This window comes from Marmota flaviventris, chromosome 15 (assembly GCF_047511675.1).
Source record: "Marmota flaviventris isolate mMarFla1 chromosome 15, mMarFla1.hap1, whole genome shotgun sequence".
NCBI classification, from domain to species: Eukaryota; Metazoa; Chordata; class Mammalia; order Rodentia; family Sciuridae; genus Marmota; species Marmota flaviventris.
This window is the reverse complement of record NC_092512.1, coordinates 10,708,690-10,734,076: the sequence shown is the minus strand read 5'-3', so window position 1 is coordinate 10,734,076 and position 25,387 is coordinate 10,708,690. Positions and strand designations below refer to the sequence as shown.

General features: G+C 43.4%; 1 protein-coding gene across 1 annotated transcript in view; it reads right to left on the bottom strand.

The window, feature by feature from the left end:
- Adcy8 (adenylate cyclase 8) overlaps positions 1–13,897 on the bottom strand; it is a 216,858-nt gene extending 202,961 nt beyond the window's left edge. Inside the window, exon 1 of the mRNA XM_027947608.2 lies at positions 12,935–13,897. Coding sequence (XP_027803409.1) covers positions 12,935–13,897 — 963 coding nt within the window. The remainder of the gene's footprint in view (positions 1–12,934) is intronic.
- Positions 13,898–25,387: the final 11,490 nt, after the last annotated feature.

Here is a 25,387-nt window from a genome sequence, read left to right as displayed (position 1 = left end):
TCTTCCATCTCACTCTCCCTCGAGGAACACCAGACATAAGCCACAGGCCTCAGTGGTGCTTACTGAAGGGGTGGTTCTCACACAGGGCTCAGTGGGAGCTTGGTGGTGCCACAGAAATTGTAAGCAAAGATGGCGTGTGTCAAGGAGAGAGCAGAGGGGGATCTCCCTGCTTGTCCAACATGGCAGTACCACTCTCCTTGGTTTAATATTTTAGGAGTTGATTTATCAGCTTGAAAAAGGAACTGCTCTTGGTCTAAAGTTCTTCTTTTGTCCATCCCACTTGTTGGAAGGAACCTGATAATTACCTCACTATGAGTTTTCCTATTAAATTTTTGGCAATGGATTAGTTTTGCTGTGATTAAATGATTGTTTGATAATGGGATAAATTCACAGTCTGAAATATGCCCATGTTCATGAGATGGGCCTGACAAAGTAAATTTCATAAAGTAGAATGTTTTCAACCTTTAAACACTCAAATTACCTTAAATCAATAGCTAGTTGAATGGAGATCTATATCTACTTTCCACAATATGAAGGACATGGCATATGGGAGGATTTCCCCATGGGAAGACATTATCAGTATTGAGAATAAAACTGTTTTTTTTTCCTATGAGAAGGATCTGGACACATGGCAGAGGGTGACTTTGGTACATGGGAGGAGCCCTGAAGCATAGTGAAGCTTGAGTGTCATCTTCTCGTCTGGAGGTGGGGGTCTTGCTTGTAGCATGCAACGATCATGCCAGCCGTAGTGTGGGTGCAGGGCCTTTCCACTGGTGACATCTACCATTCAGGTGATTAACAGGTAGATGCACTCTATATATCACTGTCAGGCCAACAACAAAGCAAGGCAGGCTGTTGCCGTGTGACCACATCAGACGCAGCTGTGGTACAGAAGTAATAATAACACCATCCAGCACTTGTTCACTGCCATTTATTGGTTCTAAACCTTTCTTATTCTTTAATTCCTTTATTTGTGAGTGCTGACATTTCGACAGCAGGGTTAAGTGAGTGAGCTCCTCAAGGCCACCTTGTCTGTGTCCTGGGGCTCATAGACCCTCATCGGGGGACTCCACAGAAGCCTGTGTTCAGGTTGTGGATATTCAGGTGGTGTCATGCCCAGGTCTGTCACTGCTGAGCAGCATTGACACAAAATAGCCTGCTGATCACAGCTAACATGTACACTTGGAAAAAGTCAAATTGGCAATTCTGACAAGTGCCATGAATTCACTAATAAGATATTCAAAATAAACAGTTGTCCAATAAAGACCACAGTCAATAGTTCCTTCAGATCAAATCAAATGACACATAATTTTACAACGGATGGTGCTGATGTGATTAAACCAGTAGGAGAAATTAAATATTAAATACCATCTCCTATTTCTCTCAGTGTTTGGAAAATCATTACTTAGAGTTCTCTTCCTCAGAGTCTGAGAGGTCAAAGACCTGGATGAGCTGCATTTGCTGTAAGAATTGTTCTTATCTGATCATGGGAGCCAAATCAATCAGGAAAACAGAAATCTCCACATCCACATCCATTATAACTCATGGAAATAAAAATTTGGGGAGCTGTGAGGAAATTCAGAAATCATTTCAAAGTGACAGAATTTGAGAGCTGTGTGGAATTTGTTTTGCAGCCAAGGCAGGTTGATTGGCTTGTGCAAAGTTGTACTGTGCTGGATGTACAATCTGAGGCAGTCTTTAGTGAGTATTCAGATGGTGTTTTTAATATAATGCATTATTTCCCTGGCTTCACAGAGCAATAAATATCATTATAAGCATTGCTATTATTTGGAAGACATATTTCTTTTCTCTTTCATTGTATCTGAAACTAGCAAAGTTAATTGAGACCAAGAGGTTGTAACAAACTATCAAGTCCAGGGAGCAGCTTCTGAATGAGACAGTTGTGGATGGAATTAGGCAGTTGTGGATGGAATCCATTGTTGATCACATGACCAGAGAGAAATGGGGTGGTTTTTCTGAGCTCAGCACCCTTATCTTTCAACAAGGAAGCAGCTTCAAGAAGAGATGTCCTGGAAAACACACACAGAAGCCAGCATGGGGTGTGCAGGTGACTGGTGATGATAGAAAGCAGTAGACTTACCAGTGGAGTCATATGGAGGGTATGCTAGCACTTGGGAACAGCACACACTGTGGGAAGGGGTGGGAGTGGTATGGAGAAACAAGAAGAATGAAAGATTTGAGAAATAGTGGGGACAAGGGACTGCAGTAGAATGGGAAGAGCAGAATGTAGAGCTATGGATTGACCAGCAATGGATTAAACCATCAGAATTCCACAATGAAGTTGAGCAGGAGGGAGTTGATTTTGGGCTTGTTCAGGTTGGATTGTCTATGGGACACTCCAGTGATGGCATCCAGTAGGTTACTAGAGTGTCCAGTCTTATGCTTAGCAAAGAAGACTGGTGGGATATATAGAGTTAGGAGTGATCTGCACACAGATACAAGGTTGTGAACCGAGGGAGGCAGGTGGCTGTCCAGGGAGGGGTGTGGTGTGAGAGAAGGGACAGCTAATGGGATGGAAACTTAAGGAGCTCCTACATTAAAGAGGTGAATTAAAGAGCAAGTTCCAAAGACTCCTGAGAAAGAGAGAGTATGTAACCAGCACCAGACTATGATACAGAGACTCAGCAGTGACATGGGTACCACCCCAGACTTTGTGAAGCTCAGCCCAATTGGCAAGAGGGACATGGTGGCCAAGAGCAGAAACACAAGGCAGAAGTTGGAATGCATAGGCAGGTAAAGGGGAATGCAGTCAGAGGAGGGTGAGAAGCCCTTCATAATGTTTATATATATAAAAATTTTCACCCAAAGAAGCCAAAGCCATTTCTTTGGCCAAAGTCACTGAGAAAAATCCGTAGCAGAAAATAGGATGAGAATTTGTGGTTTCTGTTTTTAAGGAAATGTACTTACATAGTTTCAAAAATATCTCTAACTGTCCATTGGCACAGCTCCTCTCTGGCTGAGATAGCTTGGGCAGGGCCCCAAGAGCTGTGCATGATGTCATTATTCACTTGGTAGGAGACAAGGGCAGAATTTCTGCCTCATAAATTAAAAAGGAGAGACTTTGTACTCACTGAACACTGGCTGACCACTTGGAGCCATGAGGCCATTCTCAATTGGGCTGCCCACCACCCAAGGCTTACCCAAGAGTGTGGAGGATTTTGACTTTGAGCTTAGAAGATAACAAGCTTGTTCTCATTGATTTTGTTTCTTGAAATAATGGATGGTAGAAAAATGAACTAAGTAGGATAATATTTCACATAATTCAAAACCGAAAGTGCAACTGCATTGGGTTCTAATACCTAAAATCAGGCTTTAAGTTTGCTTTTGAGTCTACTGATAAACTGGTCCAGTTAGGGTACAACCTGGTCTTTACATGACAGATTTTAAGTTGCAGAAAACAGCAATCTAAAAAATTGTCTAGCTTTGATGCCAGCAAAGCCAACCTGCTTGGCTCAATGTCCTTCCCTTGAGGGGAGGGATACCAGCCTCCTGTGCATGGAGCATCAGGAGTCAGATCAGAAGGAGGGAGCACCTTCTGCTGCCCTCAGACACAACTGTAAAGGGCCAGTAGGCAAGCATCGGACTAGAAAGGCCTCACTGGACATCAAGTTGAAGAGGAGGTTTTCAATGTGCCATGAAGCACTGAGCTGACCCAGGAACTGGGATTCAGAGGCAAGGTGTCCAAGAGCAAAGAAGACAGAGAGGGATAGAAGCACACTTGTGTTAGGCTTGGACTTAGAATGGAAGGGCCTGAGGGATTTCAAATCATTAGGAATGGACAAGCACCAAGAGATAATCCTGGTCTATATCCCCTCCCTTTTAAAATTTTAATGATCTGTTTAATTATGTCAAGTTTGTTTCACATTACTTAACTTCTTTAGCGTATGTGTAGCAAAACTCGGCCTGGGACTTCCTGTACAAAGCACATCATGGGATCATTTCAGATGTATTTTTGCCTGTATTGAATAGAGAAACTGGTTTATTTTGTCATTTTCTCATTCCCTGATGATGACTGTGTGGCTGTGTGTGCGGTAGAGGTGGTCAGGGGGAAGGCGGTGGTCATGTCACATTCGTTCATTCCATCCATCTAAAAGTGTGCTATTCAGAGTTGTCCATGTGCCATGTGCTATTATAGGTGTTAGGGCACAAAACATGAATGCCATACAATCCTTGAACCCAGATACTCACAGTCTGGCGGGCACAGGGGAACCTCAGGACATTGCTGATATAGAGGAGAACACAGGGTGCAGCAACGCACCAAGGAAAAAACCTTGAGCCTTGCATAGGCTCCCTGTCTGCCCTTGCTTTATGGGAATGGATTGTCTGGAGCCCCAGAGCAGTTTCTCAATTTTTAGCAGAGGTCATTGTGAACAGGGTAAATGGGAGTCCTCAGAAGTGCAGACCAGCTGGACCTTGCCTAATATGAGGCAGATGCTCCTTAGGGAGCATGACCATGTCTGCAGGTCACCAGGCTTGTGAGTAATTTGGTTTGTGTTAAGGTGATGCTCAAATGACTGAACTGGCAGCCCTTCCAGGTTCTTAACCAGGAAGGAAGAGCCACACCTGTCTACCATGTCTTCGACTTCTTCTAGTGTCCGACCTTTCCTTTCACATCATTCCTAAGAGAAAGCCACTGCAGGTCTGGAGTTTCATGCTTTAGAAGATTGTAGTAAAAGGAACGAAAGACCTGCATTTGTGTAAAATATTTGCTGAGTTCTGTGCTCTCGATGTGTCTAACAGCCAGATATAAACCTGCCAACCTTTGTCCTAGAGTCACAAACTTCCTCCCCAGACCCATCCCAGTTTCAGCTCCAATGCAGTAACAGCCTGATCTAATAGTACACCTCTGTGTCCCGGACCGGGACCCCAGCAGGATGCCAATACCTATCTGTGAATACTTTACCTACTCAGTCCTGCTTCTTTCATTCTTTCTAACCCAATCCTGATGTTTTTAAGAGGCAGTAAAGTCTATTTTTTTCAACATTTCTTATTTATGGTCATAATTCTGGTCCCTAAAATATAAACAGGCTTTGTTGGGCAAGTATTTCAGAGGAGCTCAGCAAAGTCAGGTGACATGTTCCTTTAGAGTTTTCACCTAATGCCCTTTGCCTTTTCCTTTCTCCTGCCAGCAGAGTACCATGATGGCTAGTAGGTATAGCTACTGCTTTCAATTGACCTTGGGGGAAAGACTTCCCTATCCAGGAATCTCCTGTGTGACATCCCTGATGGATTGTTCTATGTACAGCTTTGCCTTGATGAATCCCATGACAGGAAGCTCATCACTTCAAAAAACCCTGGATAAAGCCTCACCTTTCAGTAAACCAAAGTTTCTTCTGCTGTAATGGCTGTTGGTCTTTATTCCATCCCATAGGAGACTATATAAAATAATCAGACTGTTTGTCATGGGAGAACCCCAAACAAGGAGGACAGTCATACCTTCCTTCTATATCCCTTCTACTCTCAGGCCTTCCAGGGGTGTTATCCTCATGTTTTGTTGCTGGTGGTGGTTTTTACTCTCATTCTGTTTGATTTTATGTGTTGCATCATTATGTATTTGGATTCTGCATTGCCTAATCCTCAGTAGTGTCTATTTTATAAGCAATCATGTTTACTCTACATACAAGCACATAGACAGGCATGCACACACACACACACACACACACACACATACACACATCAAAGGAAAGATTCTGATTCTGAAATAGTCTGCTCTAGTTAACTGGAAAACCAGCTGGCACAGGACAAAGATGGGTTATTTACAAATTGGTTATAGTTTCTTTTTTTAATGTGAAAATCTTACATGGGTATGCCTTTTATATAGAGATGGCACTTTTAAACCTTCTCTTGTTGAAAGAGAAACCATAAAACATCAATGTGATTTATTGCATATCTAGCTCCAGCCTTCACCATGCATAACTTTATCAGGTCCTGTTGTGGGGGGTTTTGTGCTTCAGATACATTTTGCAAAGTGAAACACCAGAGTTTAGGGCTGTAAGGCAGGAGGTGGGGTAAAAGGGAACTCCTAGATGTGCAATGCTTTACATGTATTAAAATGTATGATCTAGCCAAAAGAGATTCAAATTACAGGCATCTATTCAGAGTCCAATGCATAGATATCAAAGAAACCAGCAGATGCAAGTTTATCTGACCACATGCGCCATAAAGCAGTTGGTTTGCTGAGAAGGTAACCCATGGAGGCATTTGCTGATGATAAAACAGCCTTCATTAGGCCCAGGATGTGGCTGGGCCTCCCACAGAATGTCTGGCATCTCCATGGTTAATTAATCCACTCTGCATTCTTCCTCCACCCCACAGAGCTGACTGTGAAAAATCTTGCAGTGAGAAAAGCTGGCTTCTGAAGCGCTGCTTAAGTGACCTGACTTCTTAAAATAGTCCTTCATAAACAAAACTCACATGATAGAATTGGAGTGTGTAAATCCAATTACATTTCCTGGGGAAGCACAGGGCAGATTATACAGACTTTTCCTGCTTGGTGGTGGCTGGTGAGAGCAGCATTCCTGCACTCTAGCCCTAAGGAAATCCTGGGGAAGATTTGATTTATATAGCCCATTATCTGGCTAACTGAGGTTCAAACCAAGGTATTGCAAACACTCTCCAAACTCCAATACTGTTGCCAACCTTTAGGTTCTGTTACTTTAATTTCAGCCCAGAGACAAAACCAAGAATATGCTTCAGAAGAAACTGTCAAGTGAACTGATGTGTTGCCCAACTGTGTATATTCTGGGTCTCCTGGTCTCTCTGAGAATCAATGTTGTGCCCATTTTCTGGTAAGAGGAGAGATTTAAGATGAATAGTGTCTTCTATGCTCTGGAAATAAACACATGTAGGATCAACTCAAATAGACATACTTGTGAAATGAATAAATTAGCATCCCAAGAAATATTTAGATAACAGTGAAATGTCACCTCTGATGATTGTAGCAATGTCCTTTGATTAGATGTTGCTAGCAGTACTGAATTTGGGATAAACTGTTTTGTTTTGTTTTTTTTGGTAATTTTTTCTTTTTATGCTTGGTTTCACTTATTTTTGATGAGCTCTTAAAATGCCATCAATCATCAAAGTGTAAATATGACTAATGCATTCGTCCTACTTAGCACGACATTGCAGCAGCTGCTCCAGAAGCAGAGGCCCCCAGTCTTCCCAGTTCTAATCTAATTATGTTCTGGCCCACTGATACCAGTCAGGTGATATTACTGGATATGAAGGAAAAACAAATTCATAATTCAATCTTGCAAAGCACACACCACACAATCAGTTTACAACTCTCTCTAAATATACAGACACAAAATCTATTTGAGACTCCAGGGCAAAGCTGTGTTCAGGCCAGGGTTGGAGGGATTTAATTGGTCATTGCAGCTGTCATTAAAAATACCCTTTACAAAGCCTGTTCTCCTCCCGTATGATAGAAAGAGGAGAAAAAAGAAAAGAAAAAGGAAGGAAGAGACAGAGCATGCACGAGAGATAGACAGAGAGGGAAAGAAAGGATGAAAAGGGCAATTGCGTATTTTTCACAAGGAAGAGAGAATAATGTCTCCATTTTCTGGCATTCAGAGGAACCTCTTGGGAAGGTTGACACTCAAATCTGTTTTTGAAAGTCATTTTTCTCAGACATGCCGGGATGTTGCAATTATTTCTTAAAGCCTGTGTGAATTTGCTAAGGGAATGTATAGAAATGGAGGTAATAATGGAGGTGTTTAGGGTCCTGGAGAGTGTAACATACCAACCAGTGAGGTGTATTAAGCAGATCCCAGCCACATTCACCTAATGGATATTTATGTGTTCTGAAGTGAGTGTTTACCTTAGTAGCAACTACCTAATTGGGGTGATTTAAGTTACATGCCATTTATCGTACATTAAGTGCTCACAAGATTCCTTTTATTTGATTTGAGTTAGCTACAAAGAGCCTTAGACACAGACAAAGAACATATAATATCCTACACTTACGTTTAAATTGTATAAATGGGGAAGTTGTTGGTAATTCCATTATACAGGTTTATCTTCACTGTGAAGTCAGCCCTTCGTTTAAGTAATCAGACATGCATATTCAAGCCCCCCATAGAGGCTTCTTCTCTCCTAACCCTCATCTGCTCATACCATGCTCCATTATTTTACTCAATATGAAAAACTGACTCCTAAAGGATTTTTTAAGGGTCAAATGGTAGACTAAATGTCCCTTGTTGTTAGGCAGGTTTAAGGATCATTACTTAATTAGCATTTTCTGGTGCTAGACTCTGCTGTTTGACAGGATACATATAAGACAGGAAAGAAAATGTTGTAAGGGAAATTCAAATGTGACAGAATGACCTTGAGCACTCACTGACCTGGATTTGCATACCTGGCTGCCTCTGCTTATAGAGTTATCTTGGAGAAATCACCTCCACTCTGACACTTCCGCTTATCCACCTTACTTACAGGCACAGAAAACTAATTGGCCACTAGCTGTAACATTTTAGAATCCCCCAGAGGAAAGCCTAATGCAGCAATCTTCTGGTTAAACATTGCTGCCTCTCAGTTTTCCAATAAATAAATGATTTCCACTATCTTATCACTAATGAGCTGAAGAATGAGAATGAGATGACTTTCAAATGTTAGGTAGCTCTTATTATTGCCACCAGCAATTAAAATAGAGTAAAATGCTAATTATAGCAACAGTGCTTAGAACTGATCTACCCTATGAAAGAACCTAGTAAATATAACCTTATGATTAATATTTTATTTATGTATGTAATGTCATCTTCTAATGAATTTTCTGATGAATACATTGAACTGGCAGGATCAACAAACATATCAGGGTCTGAGAGTCTGGGGAAGGCATTCCTGTCATTGGTTTGAATCACATACACAAGCTGATCAAAGTCAAATTGGGTGGCGTTTTCAAAGAAGGAATAACTACAGCCCTAGAGCTTCCCATTGCTGAGCTTGGTCAGGTGAAATGAAAGGTGTCCTTCAAACTGAGCTTTGAAACTTTGGAAGGTCTTTAAATAATTCCAGTGTCACTCAGTTCAGAAAATACAATGGGTAATCATATCTGCCCTGGACCATAATCTCTTCATTTGGGCGGGAAGTTAATGATTTTAGCCTAATTGTTAACTGAGTGGGAAAACATACACCATGTCTTTGCTGGTGAGGAGCCTTCCAGATGGCCCCTTTTAGGTTCCATCCTGTATTTACAGTTGCAATTCAAATTGACAACGGGCTTTGTCTCTTCATACTGTGTGTCTGCAGAGATGTGAAGTGTGGTTGTTGCCCTGTCAAGCCACAGATGTGATTTCTCGCAGGAGGAACAGAGGAGAAGCAGAGCCGCATGGCTTGGATTAAGGGAATGCAATCATCGGCTCATTTATTACTCCTGAAAATGACATATCCAGTGAAGTGAAACAGTTGCCAAGGTGTGTTGACTCCCTACTCTCGTTTCAGTTTCCTGATTTTGGAAATGCTACATTCATCCTGAGCCATCCTCTTAAAGGGAATTAAGATTAATGTAGAGAAAGATGATATTCTAGGGCTTATGGCCTTTGGTTGACAAATTTGCCTCCAGCTGAGCATGACGATGAGCTAGTTACAAAGAATCTTTGCCTAGCAATTCTGTCATTTTTCTCTCATAATTTCCCTTTGGCTTCTTCATTAGATGTTCATTCATGAACTATATGAGGCATTACTGATGAACAGTGAAACAGGTTCTCTTCACTCTGGAACGATTCCAAATGCTGTGTTCAAAAGGCTAACCCTTGAATGGCTGCTCAAGAATGACTGGCATTGGAGCCAGGGTTTGCATCTTGCCCTCACCACTTGCTAGGCTCCTGATATTCAGGATGTCCCTTTTCTAAGAATCTTTAATTTTACTTTAAAATGAAAATTAAGGAACCATCTATTTGACATCATAAAGGCCTTTATCATCACACATAAAGGCCCATAGTAACATGCAAAATATCATACAAATGTAATGCATTGTGCTTTGATTTTTCAAAAATATCTTTGAGGGAAAGAGACTGCCTTACACACATATAATTTAACTGTGTGCCTGTATGTGTATGCATGTGTATGCACAATACAGGGCACTTGTACATTCTATAATATCACCCATATGATGAATAAGTTCATTCATTTTGTGACTTGGTTATCTACTGTATGTTTGACATTTTTATAGATGCTGAAGATAAAATGGCAAATACGATAGACAACACTCTTGCATCTATGGTGTACCTTCTTTAGAGAAATTAAAACAACTCATGAATTAGAGAGATTGGATTTTGAGAGTCTATGATCATAGGAATGTGTTTATCCTATGAAGACCTGGGAAAATTTGTTCTAGGCAGCAAGAACAATGGCCCAGAAGTAGAAAAGACCTGGGACATTTGAAAGACTTAAAATAGACACAGTACTTCAAGTTTGAGGAGAAGTAGAGAAGGAAACCAATTGAGAGAGAAGCAGCAACCAACTTAGAGCAGAGGATGGAGTAGGCTATGGTGAGGAGTTAGGATTTTACTTTAGGTGCTATTAAATGTCAGCATCAGCTTTGAAGGGTGTTGCATATACTATCAAATAGGGAAAACTAAACAGTATCTCTTAAAAAATCACAGACATTTTTAAAGGAGATTAATTTCCCCCTTCATCTATCTACAAGATCTAGGAAAGAAGCTTAAACCCCTAGAGGGCACCAAAGGAAAATGTTTAAGGGATCTTTCAGCACCTACTGAGGGGAGAGCGCTCTGGTTGTTCCTCCAATCTTGTGACAGGTGGCTGGACCTAGGAAACCACAGTTTATCTACAATCCTACCCAATCAGGAAGGTGGATGGGCTTGGTTTACATGAATCAGGACCTCAGTTTTCACAGTGGAGGGCTGTTCCTTATGGGGTGGGAGTGGGGAGACATGGGGGTTATTTTTAATCTTCCATCTGGTAGTATTTGAGTAGAGTATAAAACAAATATGGAGCCAAAATTTCCTTTCTGGATTCACTTGGCAAGGAAAAGATCTCTATACTTAGAACTTTGAAAATATTCGTAATTTGCCACTTATGATGTGTTATTCTAAATACTACTCCAAACTTACTTGAAGAAGTCTTTTAGTAGCATGTACCAAGAAAGGCTACTGTGTGAAGAGTGGTGGCTTATAAGAAATGGAATTTTCTGCACATGATCAGATAGTTATGGTATATTGTGAAAACAACTCATAATGAGTTAGATTTTTAAAGACAGAAGGAAATGGGAAGAAAAAAAGAGGACTGGCAGGGGAGGAAAAGAAGAGCAAGAGAATAAAGAAAAGATAATGCTGATGTCTAAATAAATAATAAAAAAATGCAAAGAAAGAAAGAGCTTTGGTGAAAATAGATTCATATATATTGTGTTTCAGATCTATGTGTATACAGATTTGAGAAACAGCTAATACACTGGATAATTTTATGCCATCTCAAATAAATAATATTACTCTTTCTCCCCAATTGAAACATTATTATTTGTAAGGTTAATGACAATTTTGAGAAAATATTCATTCTTGTCTTTTATAAGGGACACATTCAGTGGATTGACCCTTATAGGTTCTTATCTTCCAATTTCATGCCTGATGATCACAGTCATGTATTTTATATGCTCTCTGCTTTATCCAGAAACACTTCAAAAAGCACTGAAAGGGCAGCCAACCAGATAAGTAACCTGAGCAAATGGATATAGAGCCATCAGAAGAGACAAGGCCGAATCAAGTAGAAGCCTAGAGATCAATGATAGTAAAGCACCCTAATGGGGTTGGCAATCTAAAAATTGTCCATAATTTTCAGTAGTGCTTTGCCTGTTTAGTCCGAGAACTATCTATTCAAACTCAACCACAAGGCAGAGGAGTACATCTTCTAATACAGCAAAAGTGATAGAAGAGGACAGAAGAGGTTGGGGATGGGGCAGGAATGGGCAAAATGCCCACCTTGCCCAAGTACCTCACATCAGCCTTCTATCTAAAAACATTGCCATTGGTATGTTTACATCATTGACAAGCCCCCAAATGCATTCCCCAGACGATTGGTAAAGAAAGTGTCAGGTCATTAATTATCAATTGGTTTGAGTGAATTTAAACAATGGAGTCTTTGTACACCTCCTCATCCATAGACAATGAGAAGTTTGTTCACACAAACACATCTATATTTAATGAGAAAAGAGAAGAAAAGTGGGGAGAAAGGAGAAAGAAACCTAATGAATGAGATTTCCCCTAAATATTACAAACCATCTACATCAAAATGCCCATTTTCAATTGATCAAAACTTTCGTTCTTTGCCAATACTCCTGGCATCCTTCAACTCTTGAGTTTGATTTATACACTGGGGTTGGATATGATAATGAGTGAAGATAATCATGTTAGGTCTCCAAGGCAATAAAAATTCCCAAATAAAATCATGTCATAGGATTGGGTGAGCAGACATTTGTAGGGAATCCAGTACCAGCAGTGTTTAACAAACATTGGTTCCTTCTAGAGCTGAGGATTGTGGCATGGAGAAATGCACAATCCCAATTGTGAATCCCAGAGTTCCTGACAACATTCTGTGGTGACTCTGACTCTAGTGAGTTAATCTCTTAACTAAGGGTCACCTTCTAAATCTGGGTGCTTCTCCTCCTTCTGTCACCTGCTCCAGAGATTGTTGCAGACCCTGGGGGAGTGTGTAGCAGAAATAAATCTTTTTTTTTTTTTTTTTTTTTAGCTGATGTCAGAATGAAAGGGTAGAGCTGGCAGAAACTTTGAGAGGTCATTTAGTTCCACTTTCTCCAAGAAGAAAGAGAGAAGATCCCACTGGCACCAAAGCCACCTAGGTGCCAGGCTGGGGGAGGGGACTCAAGAGTGAAGCAACCCTGGCTCTGTGGAAGCTATTTACTGGGGAGTCCGGAGGTGAAAACAAGACAGGCAGGAGTTACCTGGTTGATGGAAATGACCGCCAGCCGGGGAATGACCACTTGGAGGATCACCTGCAGCAGCGAGGTGCACAGGCCGGCCAGGATGGCCCAGGTAAGTGGCAGCGGCAGCATGCTGTAGGTGGCAAAAAGCGTGAAGAGCACGTAACCTATGCCGTCGCCCAGGAGCCCATAGCCCAGGCCAGCCGCCAGAATCTGGGTGGTCATGGCCACCCAGGTGACCACACCACTGTACTGTAGGTATGTGTGCGAGGTGGTATCCTTCCGGACCACCACCAGGGCGCAGATCACCACCTCAATACCAGTGAAAAAACCAAGGAGGATGCCCTTGAGCGGGTCCATGGGAGCTGAGGCCAGGCTCAAGTGAAGGACCAAGAGCGTAAGTTTGGTCAGCACATCCAGAACGTTCATCACCACCTCGGATTTGCGCCTCTGGCCCAGAAAATATCGCTGGTAGAGGCGTTCCAGATCCCGAGACTTGAAGGAGTTGCGCAGGGTGGGAAAAATGACCCCTCGGTAGCTGTAGCCCCCATTGAGAAAGAAATCCGAGTTGCTCGGGGCACAGTCAAGGTGTAGGAAGCCTAGGTCGCCCCCGCCTCCGCTGCCGCTGCCACTGCCACTCCCGCTGCGTTCCGGGAAGACTTTCGTGCCGCCAGTGCTGTGCGCTCGCTCCCCTGGCCCCAGAGAATATAGGGGAAGCGCGGAGTCGCTGGACAGCTGCTGCGCAAGGTGATTGGGACCGCTGCCGACAGGGTTCGAGGCTTTGCGGGAACCACCGCTCCCGCCGCCGCCGCTGCCGCCCCGGTGCCCGAGAATGAAGCGCTGCTCGGTGATGTGCCGCACCGCCGTCTGCCACAGCAGCCGCTGTGGCCGGGAGCCGCTCCCACCGTCGCCGGCCGGGGGCGTCGGGTGGATGGTGTAGAGTTCTTCGCTACCGCTAAGGCAGCGCACATCCGAGAGCTCCATGGCGCCGGGCCGAAGGGAGCTAGGCTCAGAACCTGGGGGAGGCAGTTAAAGGAAGGGGTTTCCAAAGACCTGAAAACGTCCTGGTAGGAGCTGGGCAGCGAGCTTCTCTATCCTAGGCTGACTGGTAGCAGGAACCCTTGGTAGGGGGCCCCGCAGGTCAGGTCATAGTGCGCCGGGGTAAATGGGCTCCTGGAAGATCGCAGCAGACCCCTGCGTCCTTGAGAGCCACCGTCCCGCCAACTCGCGCAGCTTGGGTACGCAGCCGTAGTGGTGGTTTTTTGTCTGAAGAAGCTGTGGCTCTCTGAGGCACGCAGCCCACTTCCCGGGCTCAGGCTCTTCTTAGGCTCCTTCTAGGCTCAGCGTCTTGGCGTAGCCTTTGCTCTCCAAGAGGCACCCAGGCGCCTGGGCGCAGTGGTTCTGCTGAGCGTCGGGCGGGTCCTGGCTGCGGCACTGGTCTCCCGACGCCCACGGCTGGACGAGTGCAGGGGGGCTGGCCGGGGGTGACCGGCGGCGGCGATGGGGTCCGAAGTTAGCAGCTGTAGCTCGATTCATCGCCCTTCGGAGAACTCCATTGCACTGGGATGGGGAGCCGGGGCGGAGCTGGGGGCGGGAGCAATTAAGGAGGAGGAGTGGGGGACCATGAGGTGACCGGGCGCCTCGCGGGAAGGTTGGAGAGGTGGTAGCCCCAGTGCTAACAAGTCACCAAACAGTTAATTTGGAGGAAGAGGTGTGCTGGAGCTCCCTCCTCGGCTGGTTCTTGGCTGTCACCACTTCCAGAGCGAGGATTGACAGCGCAGAGCTGTCTCTGGCCAGAATCATCCCTTGGTGAGGAAGGCGGAGGGTCTCTGGCCCAGGGTCCCAGCCTCGGGTATAAGATGAGGTCAGCGCTTGCAGATGTGCTTCTGAGAGGTCAGCATACAGTTCCCATCCCCTTCACTACGCTATTTGGTGTCCATTTGGCCCACAGCTAGAAGGAGTAGGAAAAGGGAAAAAGAAAAAGTGGGGAGGGCTCCCAAGCCATAGCTCTGAGTACGCAGAGAAGCCAGTGGTGCGGATTCCTGAGGCTGAGAATCGAAGGTTGGCGGGTGCCGCGGCAGTAGGTTTGGGAGAGAAGACAGGCCCCAGGCCGCGTGGGAGTCGATGAAACGCCTCCAGACCCCGGGAAGCTCAGCGTGCCACCCAGCGCTCTGGAGCGCGCAGAGGGACCAAGAGACTGGGAGGAATTTGGGGACCTGTCAGAGCGGTCAGACACCCGCGGCGACTTAAACCCGCCTCCGCGCAAAGCCACGCCCCCGGAACCCGGGTTGGAGTGGTGGTGGCGTCTGGGACCACGCACCCAGGTCTGGCCAGGACGCCCCTGGTCCTGAAGGCAGCCGCACGCGCGGACCAGCGTGGGAGAGGACCCCTGCGGGCTGGCGCGGGCGGCTGCGCTCCTGGCCCTCCCTCGGCTCTACTATCCAGCGCTCCAGCTGGCCGCGCCTGTCGGTTCCTCCGCTGTTCTTTTTTAAGCACTGGCTCTTGTCCTCGGCAGGTGCGGAGCCAGAACTAGTAGGCCGCTTTGCCCACGGACTCCCAGAGCACAGCGCGAATGGATAGAGGGTCTCTTTCCCCCCACTACCCAACCGAATGTCTTTCGACAAAGCCAACTTCAGGCGAAGCCCCAGATCACCCAAGAAGCCGCAATCCGAGAGGCAGACAGTTTCCTGCGGGAATCTTTTTACTCCGCCGATCCGGAGGAGTGGAGGGCGCCTGGTATTAAAACTGGGGCGACCCCTGCAAATTTCGCACACTAAATTTCTTCCCGCCAGCAGCAGGGATGCGGGAAGAGCTTGTTGGGGAAAGGTATTTCCAGCGGCCCTCTGGGGCGCAGGTTTTCCCGCCCACCGCGGTAGCGGTCAAAGCCCGCGGCGGCGCTCCAGGAGACCAAATCGCAGCACTGTGGGTGCGTGGTGCCACCGCCAAGCCTCGCTGAGCAGTTTCCTTGAGTGTCGCTTCCGCAGGTTGCGCGCGGCCGCCGCAGTCCCAAGCCCGGCTGCGGGTGGTGGAGCGGTGGTGGCCACGACCTCCGCCACCGCGACTGCGGCTGCAGCCGGTGGAGCCCGGGCCTAGAACACAGTCAGCTGATGGCCAATGACGTCAGGCCCTGGGCGCTTTCGCGGCGCCCAGTGGCATCCCATGAAAGCCCAAATGACCGCCTCGCCTGGCAGCCCCCAGTTCCCCTGAGCGAGCGATTTCCCTGTTCTGAAAAGAAACTCCTGTCTCCCCGTTGCCCTGAGAAAGAATAGCTTCTGAAGCGGATGCCCCTTTCCTCAACCACACACCACCATCTCCTGGGTTATTCGCATGGCCATGTCCCAGAAACACAAGGTTTAACTCTTTGCTTGTTAACACCGCCCCGCCCCCCCAGGCACATGGATCACCTGTCTTACATAGAGAATCCCAGAATGAAGAGGAAGGAGTCTTCTAACGTTTGTTTCCACCCTTAACCAGCAGATTTTTGGAATTTGTTACACACCCTGAAAAATATACCTTCCAATCCAACCCTTGAGAGTTGTAACCTACCATTCCTCAAGAAAGAGAACAAAATTAAACTCTCAATTTTCAAGAGAAAGAGGGTCGACTCTATTTTTAACTCAGATTGTAGAATTAAAGTAACTGTAAAGAATTTCCAGACTAGCTATCTTACCCAATGGGACTGAAAGTTAAGTGCGAATCACCTCAAACAACTGTTTTGCAGTTGTCTAGGCCTTAATAAAATAATCAAGTCGAGGAATAAGAGGAAAATTGCTTGCTTCTTCCTTCGAATTCCTTGCACTCCTCCCACCAGTCCTACTGGAACTCTCGAGTGGGTAACAAGTATCTTGATTTGAGAAGGGAGCTCAGACCTGGCAGAGAGTTGGAAGAATGGGGGCATTGCCCCAAGTCATCTGGGCTAATTACCATATTAGCAAACTTGGCAGTGGGATACATCTCTTCAATTTCTCAATTCTTTCTCGTTGGGGGCCTAAGACTCTGCCTGTTGAATGCAGATGGAATTTTTCTACAAAAATCTTTCTTCAGTCTGGACATATCCCAGGGTGATTTATTCAGCAGCAAAAGGAGGCAGGCCTTTGGAGGGGGAGATTGGACCCAATCAGATAAAAAGACTCTGCTGGGGCTAATGAATGAGCACAGCACACTGCAGGAAGAACTCCAAGAATTTTATAACCTCTGAGGTTGGAGCTAAGGTAACAGGGAGAAAACATCATCTCTGCTCAGCTGACTCCAAGTGTTTCTTGGCTATAAGGGTGTCATCATGGTCTCTCTTAAAACAAGAACATGATCAACACAATGAAATTCAAATATTGTTCTATTGTTGGGACGAAATGGTGCCACTCAGTTCAAAAAGCATTCAGTTTTTGAATGACAGCATTGGCACAGAACAAATATTGTGCTTTTGGAATATGCAAATCATCAAATGATTTCAAAACACTACAGGCAAGCAAAGTCAATCCACTGTGTTGAGAGTAGGATGGGATTTGCATCATGCTGTCCTTTATTACCTGCATATTTACTTGGGCTGGATTTTTATTATGATCTAGGGACAATATTTTGTTAACTTGGTGTCTTTTTTGCACACGATTTCCTCCTCTTAATTTGATCCCGTTTCCCTCCCTCCAAACACCACTCACCTTATCCTTCAAAGCCTGAACGTGTTGTCTCTACATGAAACCTCCTTTGACATCCCCAAGGAAAGCGGAAGACTCCTTTCTGTGTTGTTCAGTAGTCTGTTCTGGACACTTAAGTATGGTCCCTACCAAAGGGACTGGCTATGCCTCATTTGCTTACATGTCTACCTGTCTATTGCTTCTCCCATGAAACAGTGAGCTCCCTGAAGGGATGATTGGTTTTTGTAGGGCCTGTATCCCCTGGCCTCTAGCAACTACACATAAGGATAATGATAAGGTGCGTAATAATTTTCCAACAACTATTAGCTATCAGACTCTCCCTTATGAACATTTTGTTTATCATTCTAGTGATTCTTTGAATAAGGTCCATCTCTGTTTTTTATTATTCCTATTTTACTGCCTAAAATACTGAGTCCTGAAGCTTCATGTGGCTAAGTACCTTACCCAGGATCCTATGATTAGTAGATAGCAAAATTCCACTGATTAAATTTAGGTGGTATAAATCTAGAATCTACATGCTTAATAAAAATGCTGTAACAAACAACAGATGACTAATTTAAATAGAATTAATAGAAGTGAAAATGTCAAATTTATTTTGCCTTTTCAAAAGCAAATTAAATAAGAAACTTCTGAGATTTTTTAGATTGGGAAATCTGTTAGGATGAGTTCAAATGACAGATGAATGTAGCAGAACTCATTCTTTTTCGGATGGAGGGCTTATTAATTTTGGCTCAGTTCAAGGCATAGACACTATTTTTATAATTTGTGGAAAAAAACAGATTTTTACATATTGGATTTAACCAAAATAATTAACTTGGTCTACTTGATTCCAGTTGAGTGATTGCAATGGTGGGAAAACCATCCTTTTACCTCATTGGAAAATGACATTTGTTTTGTGGTGTTGCTGCATACCATTGGCCACATTATCATAACTGTGTTTAAGAAAGGGAATCTGTTTCCCCTATGAAATATTTGGACTTCCTAGGTTGAATATATTAACATGAATTTAAGTTTTATACTAGCTGTGCCCTTTGCAAAATGCTCATAGAAACTGTGACACTTACTGAAGACATAAAATATTCACATGTAAAAGAAAAGCTGGAAAGAGGACCTGAAACCAGAGAGATCTTGTTTCCAAAGGGAAGGAGAGTGGTGGTGACAAGGAGCTTCGATTGTCAGAAATCCTTAAAGGAAAATGGCATGCCTGCCTTGTGGGAACACTACTCATCTTAAAGGATCAACTGCTTTGACAGAACTCCAGGAAAAGTCAATTCCAAGGTGAGTGGGATTCATCCACGAACAAATCTATAAATTAGAAACCTCACACTCAACATTTCATCTGGGATGCAGCACATTGCACAATAGAAAAACAAACAAAAAATGTTTATTTTATTCCCATGTTCTCTTTCAGGAGAAAAAGGAATTTTTGTGAACATTCATATCTTCCCAGGAACTAGTTGAAATAGCTTCCGGTGCCTGGAAGGAGGAGAGCATCCTGTCAGTGGGAAAGTAATTCCAAGACAAGGAAGGCAGCCAGGCAAGTGTAGGGCAGAAGCCTTCGAGGGAGACAGACTTGAACATTTTCTTTCCCTTAAAAGATGATCCCTTGTCTCTGGTTTAACTAGAGGATGAGCTAGCTGTGATTTTCACCAAGGCTTTACTTACCGAATTTCTAAAATAACAAGACACACATAGGAAAAATCATTAAGAAGCTAGTGAAAGGAAGTAATAATGAAAAATAGAAAAGTACTCATTCACCCATGTCACTAAACCTTTCAGTGACAGTTTAAGATCACACTTATATACTCCTGGGGTAAAATGTGCACTCAATGGTAAATAGATTTTTCTCCTGCTCTCTTTCTTAAAGTCCATCCAATTGCTATGTTAATATTACAAATACTTCTTATTTATGAAAATATTTCAGCCTATCACTATTTCCCCTTGGAGACCTTTGGGATTTATGTAGAATATTTAAGCTAATACTTTGTAGATGACATTATAATACAAATACATTTATGTTCATTGGTATGATTATATATGTGAACCTCATTTCCTTTCTTTAAGGGATAAAAAACATTTCTCTTTACCTTTAAAAATCAATGTCTTTCTGTTTCTAAGTGACTGGGGAGACATTTACCTTGAGATCTTCCTGGGTCTTTTATCTGTAGTCTCCACATTCAAAGAAGATGCCATAGTTCTAGACTTCTTTGCAGTGCCCGACTGTGTGTGTGTAGCAGGGAGGGCAGGCACTCTGGCTTGCCCTCTGGTCTTTGGCCGTCCATTCACAAAGGTCACCCTGAGGCACCCTTGACCTATCCACGGGAATCTACCCAACAGCACTTTGCATTACATTCAACGCGCAGGTGGAGAGTCTTCTCAGAGGGCTGCCTAGGGTTCCATTTGTTTCAAGTGGACCTTGCCCTTTCACCTTATGGCCCTGTGTCTTCTCCAAGACACCACCAGAAAGTCATTATAAGGAAATTCAGACCTCCCCCAACCCTCAATGCCACCAGTTTGCAAGTAGCTTTTTTTTTTTTTTCTATTTCAGAACCGGGATTGAACCCAAGGGCACTTAACCACGGAACCACATCCCCAGCTTTTTTCTTTCTTTCTTTCTTCTTCTTTTTTTTTTTTTTTAGAATCAATTTTATATTCTTTATCTTCCCAGAGAAAAACCATTTGAATTACAGAGAGAAAAAAACTTAACACGAAACAATAATATACAGGCAGATGTAAAACTCAGAATGGAGGATGCCAAGCTTTTTTCTTTTTATGTTTTCTTTAGAAACAGGTTCATACTGAGTTGCTTAGGACCCTGCTAAGTTGCTGAGGCTGACTTTGAAATCGCAATTCTCCTGTCAAAGCCTCAGTTGCCACTGGAATTACAGTTGTGCACCACAGCGCCTGGCTGCCAGCAGCTCGTTTTCATCTCACTAAGAATCCTTGTTTTTCAAACTTCCAAGGTCACCTTGCTTTCCCTGTATACTCCTGTTCTTCCTTGCACTGCACCACTTCTTGCACCTCTAACATCCTCGTTGGGAATCAGGATTTTGAAAAGACAAAAGCTAGAAAGTTGCAAGGTTTCTTTTACTTCCTGTTCCTCCTTTCTGGGAATGATTTACAAATTCCTCTTTTCTGGGAATGATTTACAAAAGCCAAATGAAAGAAAGTGAAATGGAGGGCATATGAAAAATGGTACCCACACAAACTATAGGAAAATTTTCCAAACCAATTGCCTTTTTTTTTTTTTCATGCTATAGGGTCCAACTGACATGGGTTTGTTAAATCCACTTTGTGGGTCAAATTAGTATTTAAAAACTAAAGTAAAAACAGTAATATAGAACCATAAAGATTATTTATTGTTTTGTTACAGTATACAAAGACTTCTTTCAATATAGTCTTCCTTTTTAAAGTCAATAAATGAGGAGAATTAGACAAAATTTCAGAAAAATGACATTATCAAACTCTTGATACTATGCTATCTGAAACTCATAAGATATTAAGTTTAAAAATGGTATTTTTCATTGTCCAACTTAATATCTGCACTCTTATTATCTCTTTATAAATCAAATGGATTTATATAGCACAAGCTCTCTCTCCTCACACACACATACACACACACATACACACACACACACACACACACTCATTTATACATTTATAATTTGCATATGCTTCCTGGACCCAATGTAAAGTGGATTTTTTGTGTGGATCTCTGTTAAAGAAATGTTTAGAAGGCACCGAGCTAGCCTGGAGACCCTCAGTGACATCATGGGAAATCCTTTTTTAACTGAAGCCATTGTTTAGTGTTTTTCCTTGTCAGGAACTTATTCTTGTATTGTGACGTGAGGTGTGTGAGGTGAGACTTGAGGTGTCTGACTTGAGATGAGGTCTCTGTGACCTTGAGCAAGCTATTTCAGGGTCTTGAACTTTCCTGGTAGGGTGGAGAGCAAAGTTTTGCCAGATTTTGTGAAGATGAAAGGTAATTCACGTAACTCACCAGACATGATGCATCCCACACAGCAGGCAGACCCTCGGTACTGAAGGGGACCCCTGCCTCCCTAGCCCCCTCCCTCCACTCATTGGAAAACACCTACTGAGCGCCAATGGGATGCAGGGGTTTACAACTTTCTTGTTTCCTGTAGCTCCACTGCCGCTGGCTTATTTGGGGCTTTTGTATCTCACCTAGATAAAGTCAATAGACTTCTAACATGTCTCTGGTTGCAGTCTGCTTCCTTTCTTCATCTGCTGTGATCATTCTAAATTAAAAACAAGATCATACCACTCTTCTGCGACTGTGGGAAAACAGAGCATAACACAGCATTCACCTTCCCCAGCAGTTCCCAAGTGTGCAGTGTGCACTGGTCAAGCCCAGTGTTGTGCAGTAAGTCCCCTGTCCCCACTCCTGTGTGCCTGCATGTCTACACATGTCAAAGAACAACTGCCCCCAACTCATCTTGTCACTTTTGCTTAATACATTGCAACATCTTTGCTTTGCCTTTTGCCCTTAAATACCTGAAAATGAAAGACCAGTATCTCTAGGACTGGTTATTACTTCTCTCTTCACTCTTACCTCTCACTATTGCGCATCTTGCTCTCACGACCACCACCACACTCGACTACCCTCAGTCCCCCAAGTGTGTCTTTCTCTTTATTCTCTCTGTACCCTTTGCCTAGAACCCTCTTTGTACTCATCTTTTGCTGTTAGCATGAGGGTCACTTTCTTAAGAAACTTTCCCTGACTCCGTTGCCTGGTGCAGCTGTATCTATGTATTATAAATGCTTATGCCTACAAACGGTGGGAAAACTCAAATAAAAATAGTTTAAACAAATAGAGGTTTGCTCTTCTTACACAGCAAGAATGGTGGATGCAGGGTTTTGCTGATTTGGTTCAGGAAGCCAATTGTACAAAATGTTTTATTCTGTACACTTTAGAATTCATTGAATTTAGGATTCTTAGCTCCTCTCTCATGATGGCTGCAGCTTATCTAAGCATCTGTTTCTTTCACCACATAGAAAAAAGCAAGAGTAGAACACAGCTAATAGGTGAAAAGGTCTTTCCAAAAGCACACAGAAGACTTCCACCTTTGTCACATTGACCAACACAATATTCTGTGCTTCCCTCTAATGCAGGACCTAGGGCCACCTTCCCAGGGATGAAGACATCTGATACAGGGAAACAGGGAGCCGGTTCTCAGGTAGACAACAGAGATCTATTTACAGTTCTGACTAGCTTTTTGCTTAGCAAACCATACGTCTCTAACTTAGCCCTATCTAGTTCTTTCCTCTGTAACTGTCTGTGTAGTCAGACTTCAAGGTGATCCACGATGATCCCCAGCTCTTGATATCCATGCTCTTGCATAGTCTCCTTCAACACTGTGTTAGAATCAATCTGTGTGGATAACACAGGGAAACAGAAATGATGGTACGTGACTTCCCAGATTAGGTCATAAAGACACTGTGGCTATGCCTTGTTATCTTGAAGTGTCTCCTCTTGGGGAAGCCAGCCACCATGTTGGATATGCAGGCAGCTTTGTAGAGAAACCCTTGTGGCGAGAAGCTGAGACCTCACACCAGCAGCCAGCGAGGAACAGACACCACCCTCCAGCAGCCACCTGAATGCATCATCATGGATGTGAATTTTCAAGCCTCAATCAAGCAGTCAGATCAGTTCAGTTCCAGCTGAGCACCTTGCTGCAGCCTCATGAGTGACTCTGAACCAGAATCACCCAATTAAGATGTTCTTAAATTTTTGACCTTTATGAACAGTGATATGTTTATTGTTTAATCTCTAAGTTTGGAGGTTGTGTGTTATTCAGCAATAGATAACAAATACACTATCTGCCTCAGTGAGCCGTTTCTTCAGGCAAAAGAACAAAAGCACAGCAACAAACATAGCAACCTTTATGCAATAGATGGAATGGAAAGAAATAGTTTTCTTTAGTTCTTAATTCATTATATACAGGAAAGATACATCTTGCATGGTTCCAGTGATCAATTTTATTTTTATAGAGTCATGAGTGATTTAGGATAGGGCCCAGCATGCAACTGTGCTAATGTCACTCCTTTGTTTAAAACTCTTCATGAGCTTCCGATTGCATTCAGAAGTATTTTGCACTTCTTGCAGTTAATTAACAAACAAATGGGAGTCCCTTAGTTAATTGAAGGAAAAATGGATGCATAATCTAGAGATGCCTGGAAAAGACATTTGCATCAGGCTTTGAAAGATAAACAGGCACTGAAACTCAACTCTTAGCTAAGAAATAAAGGTCAAGGGAACAAGCAGCTTTTGACCATTGCTTGATGTTCCCTCCATCAGTGTTTTCTGGGTCATTGCTCAGCTGCCTCATTCAGGATTCACTTCCGCACAGAAGAGATCCTTGACTATCTCACTGAGTTACATGTTCCCAGAATTTTCCAAACAAGAGTATATGTTTATTTCCCATCTAGCACACACTTCAAACCACCTGCAGTTATCTTATTATATGGTTGGTTCATTCATTTTCCATCTCCTCTGACTAGAACATAAGCTCTTGGAAGGCAGGGACCATTCTGACATCGGACACTCTTCCCCAGTGCTCAGCAATACTAGAAGCTTAGGAAATAGTTTGAATGAATGAATGAATGAACTTGGTAACCAACTGGCTTGTGACTGTGATGTAGAAAAACCAGAAGCCGAGTTAGCCAGAGTAGGGAAAAATCTTACATGTCATGAGCTGGAACAGAGCAGGCCTCAGAACACATAAAGGAGACAGTACATCGTTGGGAATGATTCATTGGGTTCTCACTTTTTCAACAAGTGACCCTTCCCAAGAAAAAGGAGACGGAGGTTTAGAGAACCTACTCTATATCAGCTTAGTGCTAGTGTTTTATCTGCATTATCTGATCTTGTTTTTGTTAGAACCTCAGGAACTATGTTGAATGTATTTACAAGCATCCAAAGTAACCCTTCACTTGAATACGTTATATGATAGTGATAGACTACAACTTTTCTCCAAAGGGGGTATTTATTAGTACTGTTTTCAGTATACATGAATAACTAACTTAAGGAGATAGGGGTTGCAGTATTGGAGTAAAAATCTCAAATGTGGTTGAGTGGCAGTTCTTCGGGGCTTCTTAGTCATAAAGATGGGTACAGTAGGTCCAGTCATCACATCTGCATTCAAACCAGGAAGAAAAGAATGAAGGCAGAAGGGTCTAGCAGGCTTACTCATCTATCTACCTGGTTTGTTAGAAAAACAAAATTTTTGCTTCAAAGCATCTCCTTGGTTGATTCTACTTATATATCATAGGCCATAACTGGGTCATTTGTCCATGTAAAACTGCAAGAGAAGCTGGGGGAGTGAGAAACAAGTTTCACATGACAGGTTCAACACCCCACCCCCTGCCATCCCCCAGACTCAGCCATTGAGATATGAGCCATCTACTCAGCACTACAGTTAAGGCAGAAAGAAGAAACTGATTACTAGGAACAGGAAAGTGCATTGCACAAACAAAACCCCCTATAGACAGAAATCAGAACACCCTCCCCACTTACCTACAGCTATGTCAATATTACATTTGTCAATGTGAACTTATTTCAATTGCTCAAATATTTGAAACTTTCCAACTGTCAAGTCAGTTGTGTCAATGAACAATACAACTTATAGAACAAGAGCTACCAAAAGAGGACACTGGTCCCTTTGTTCTCTCCTGGTGTCCTTAACCTCCACCTTACTGTGTTCCTCACCAGCAGTATGTTGAGAGAAAGATCATCTTACTGTAATAACAACAGAGGCCTTTATCACTCTGCTACTTCAAATGCTACTCTTGTACCTTAGTT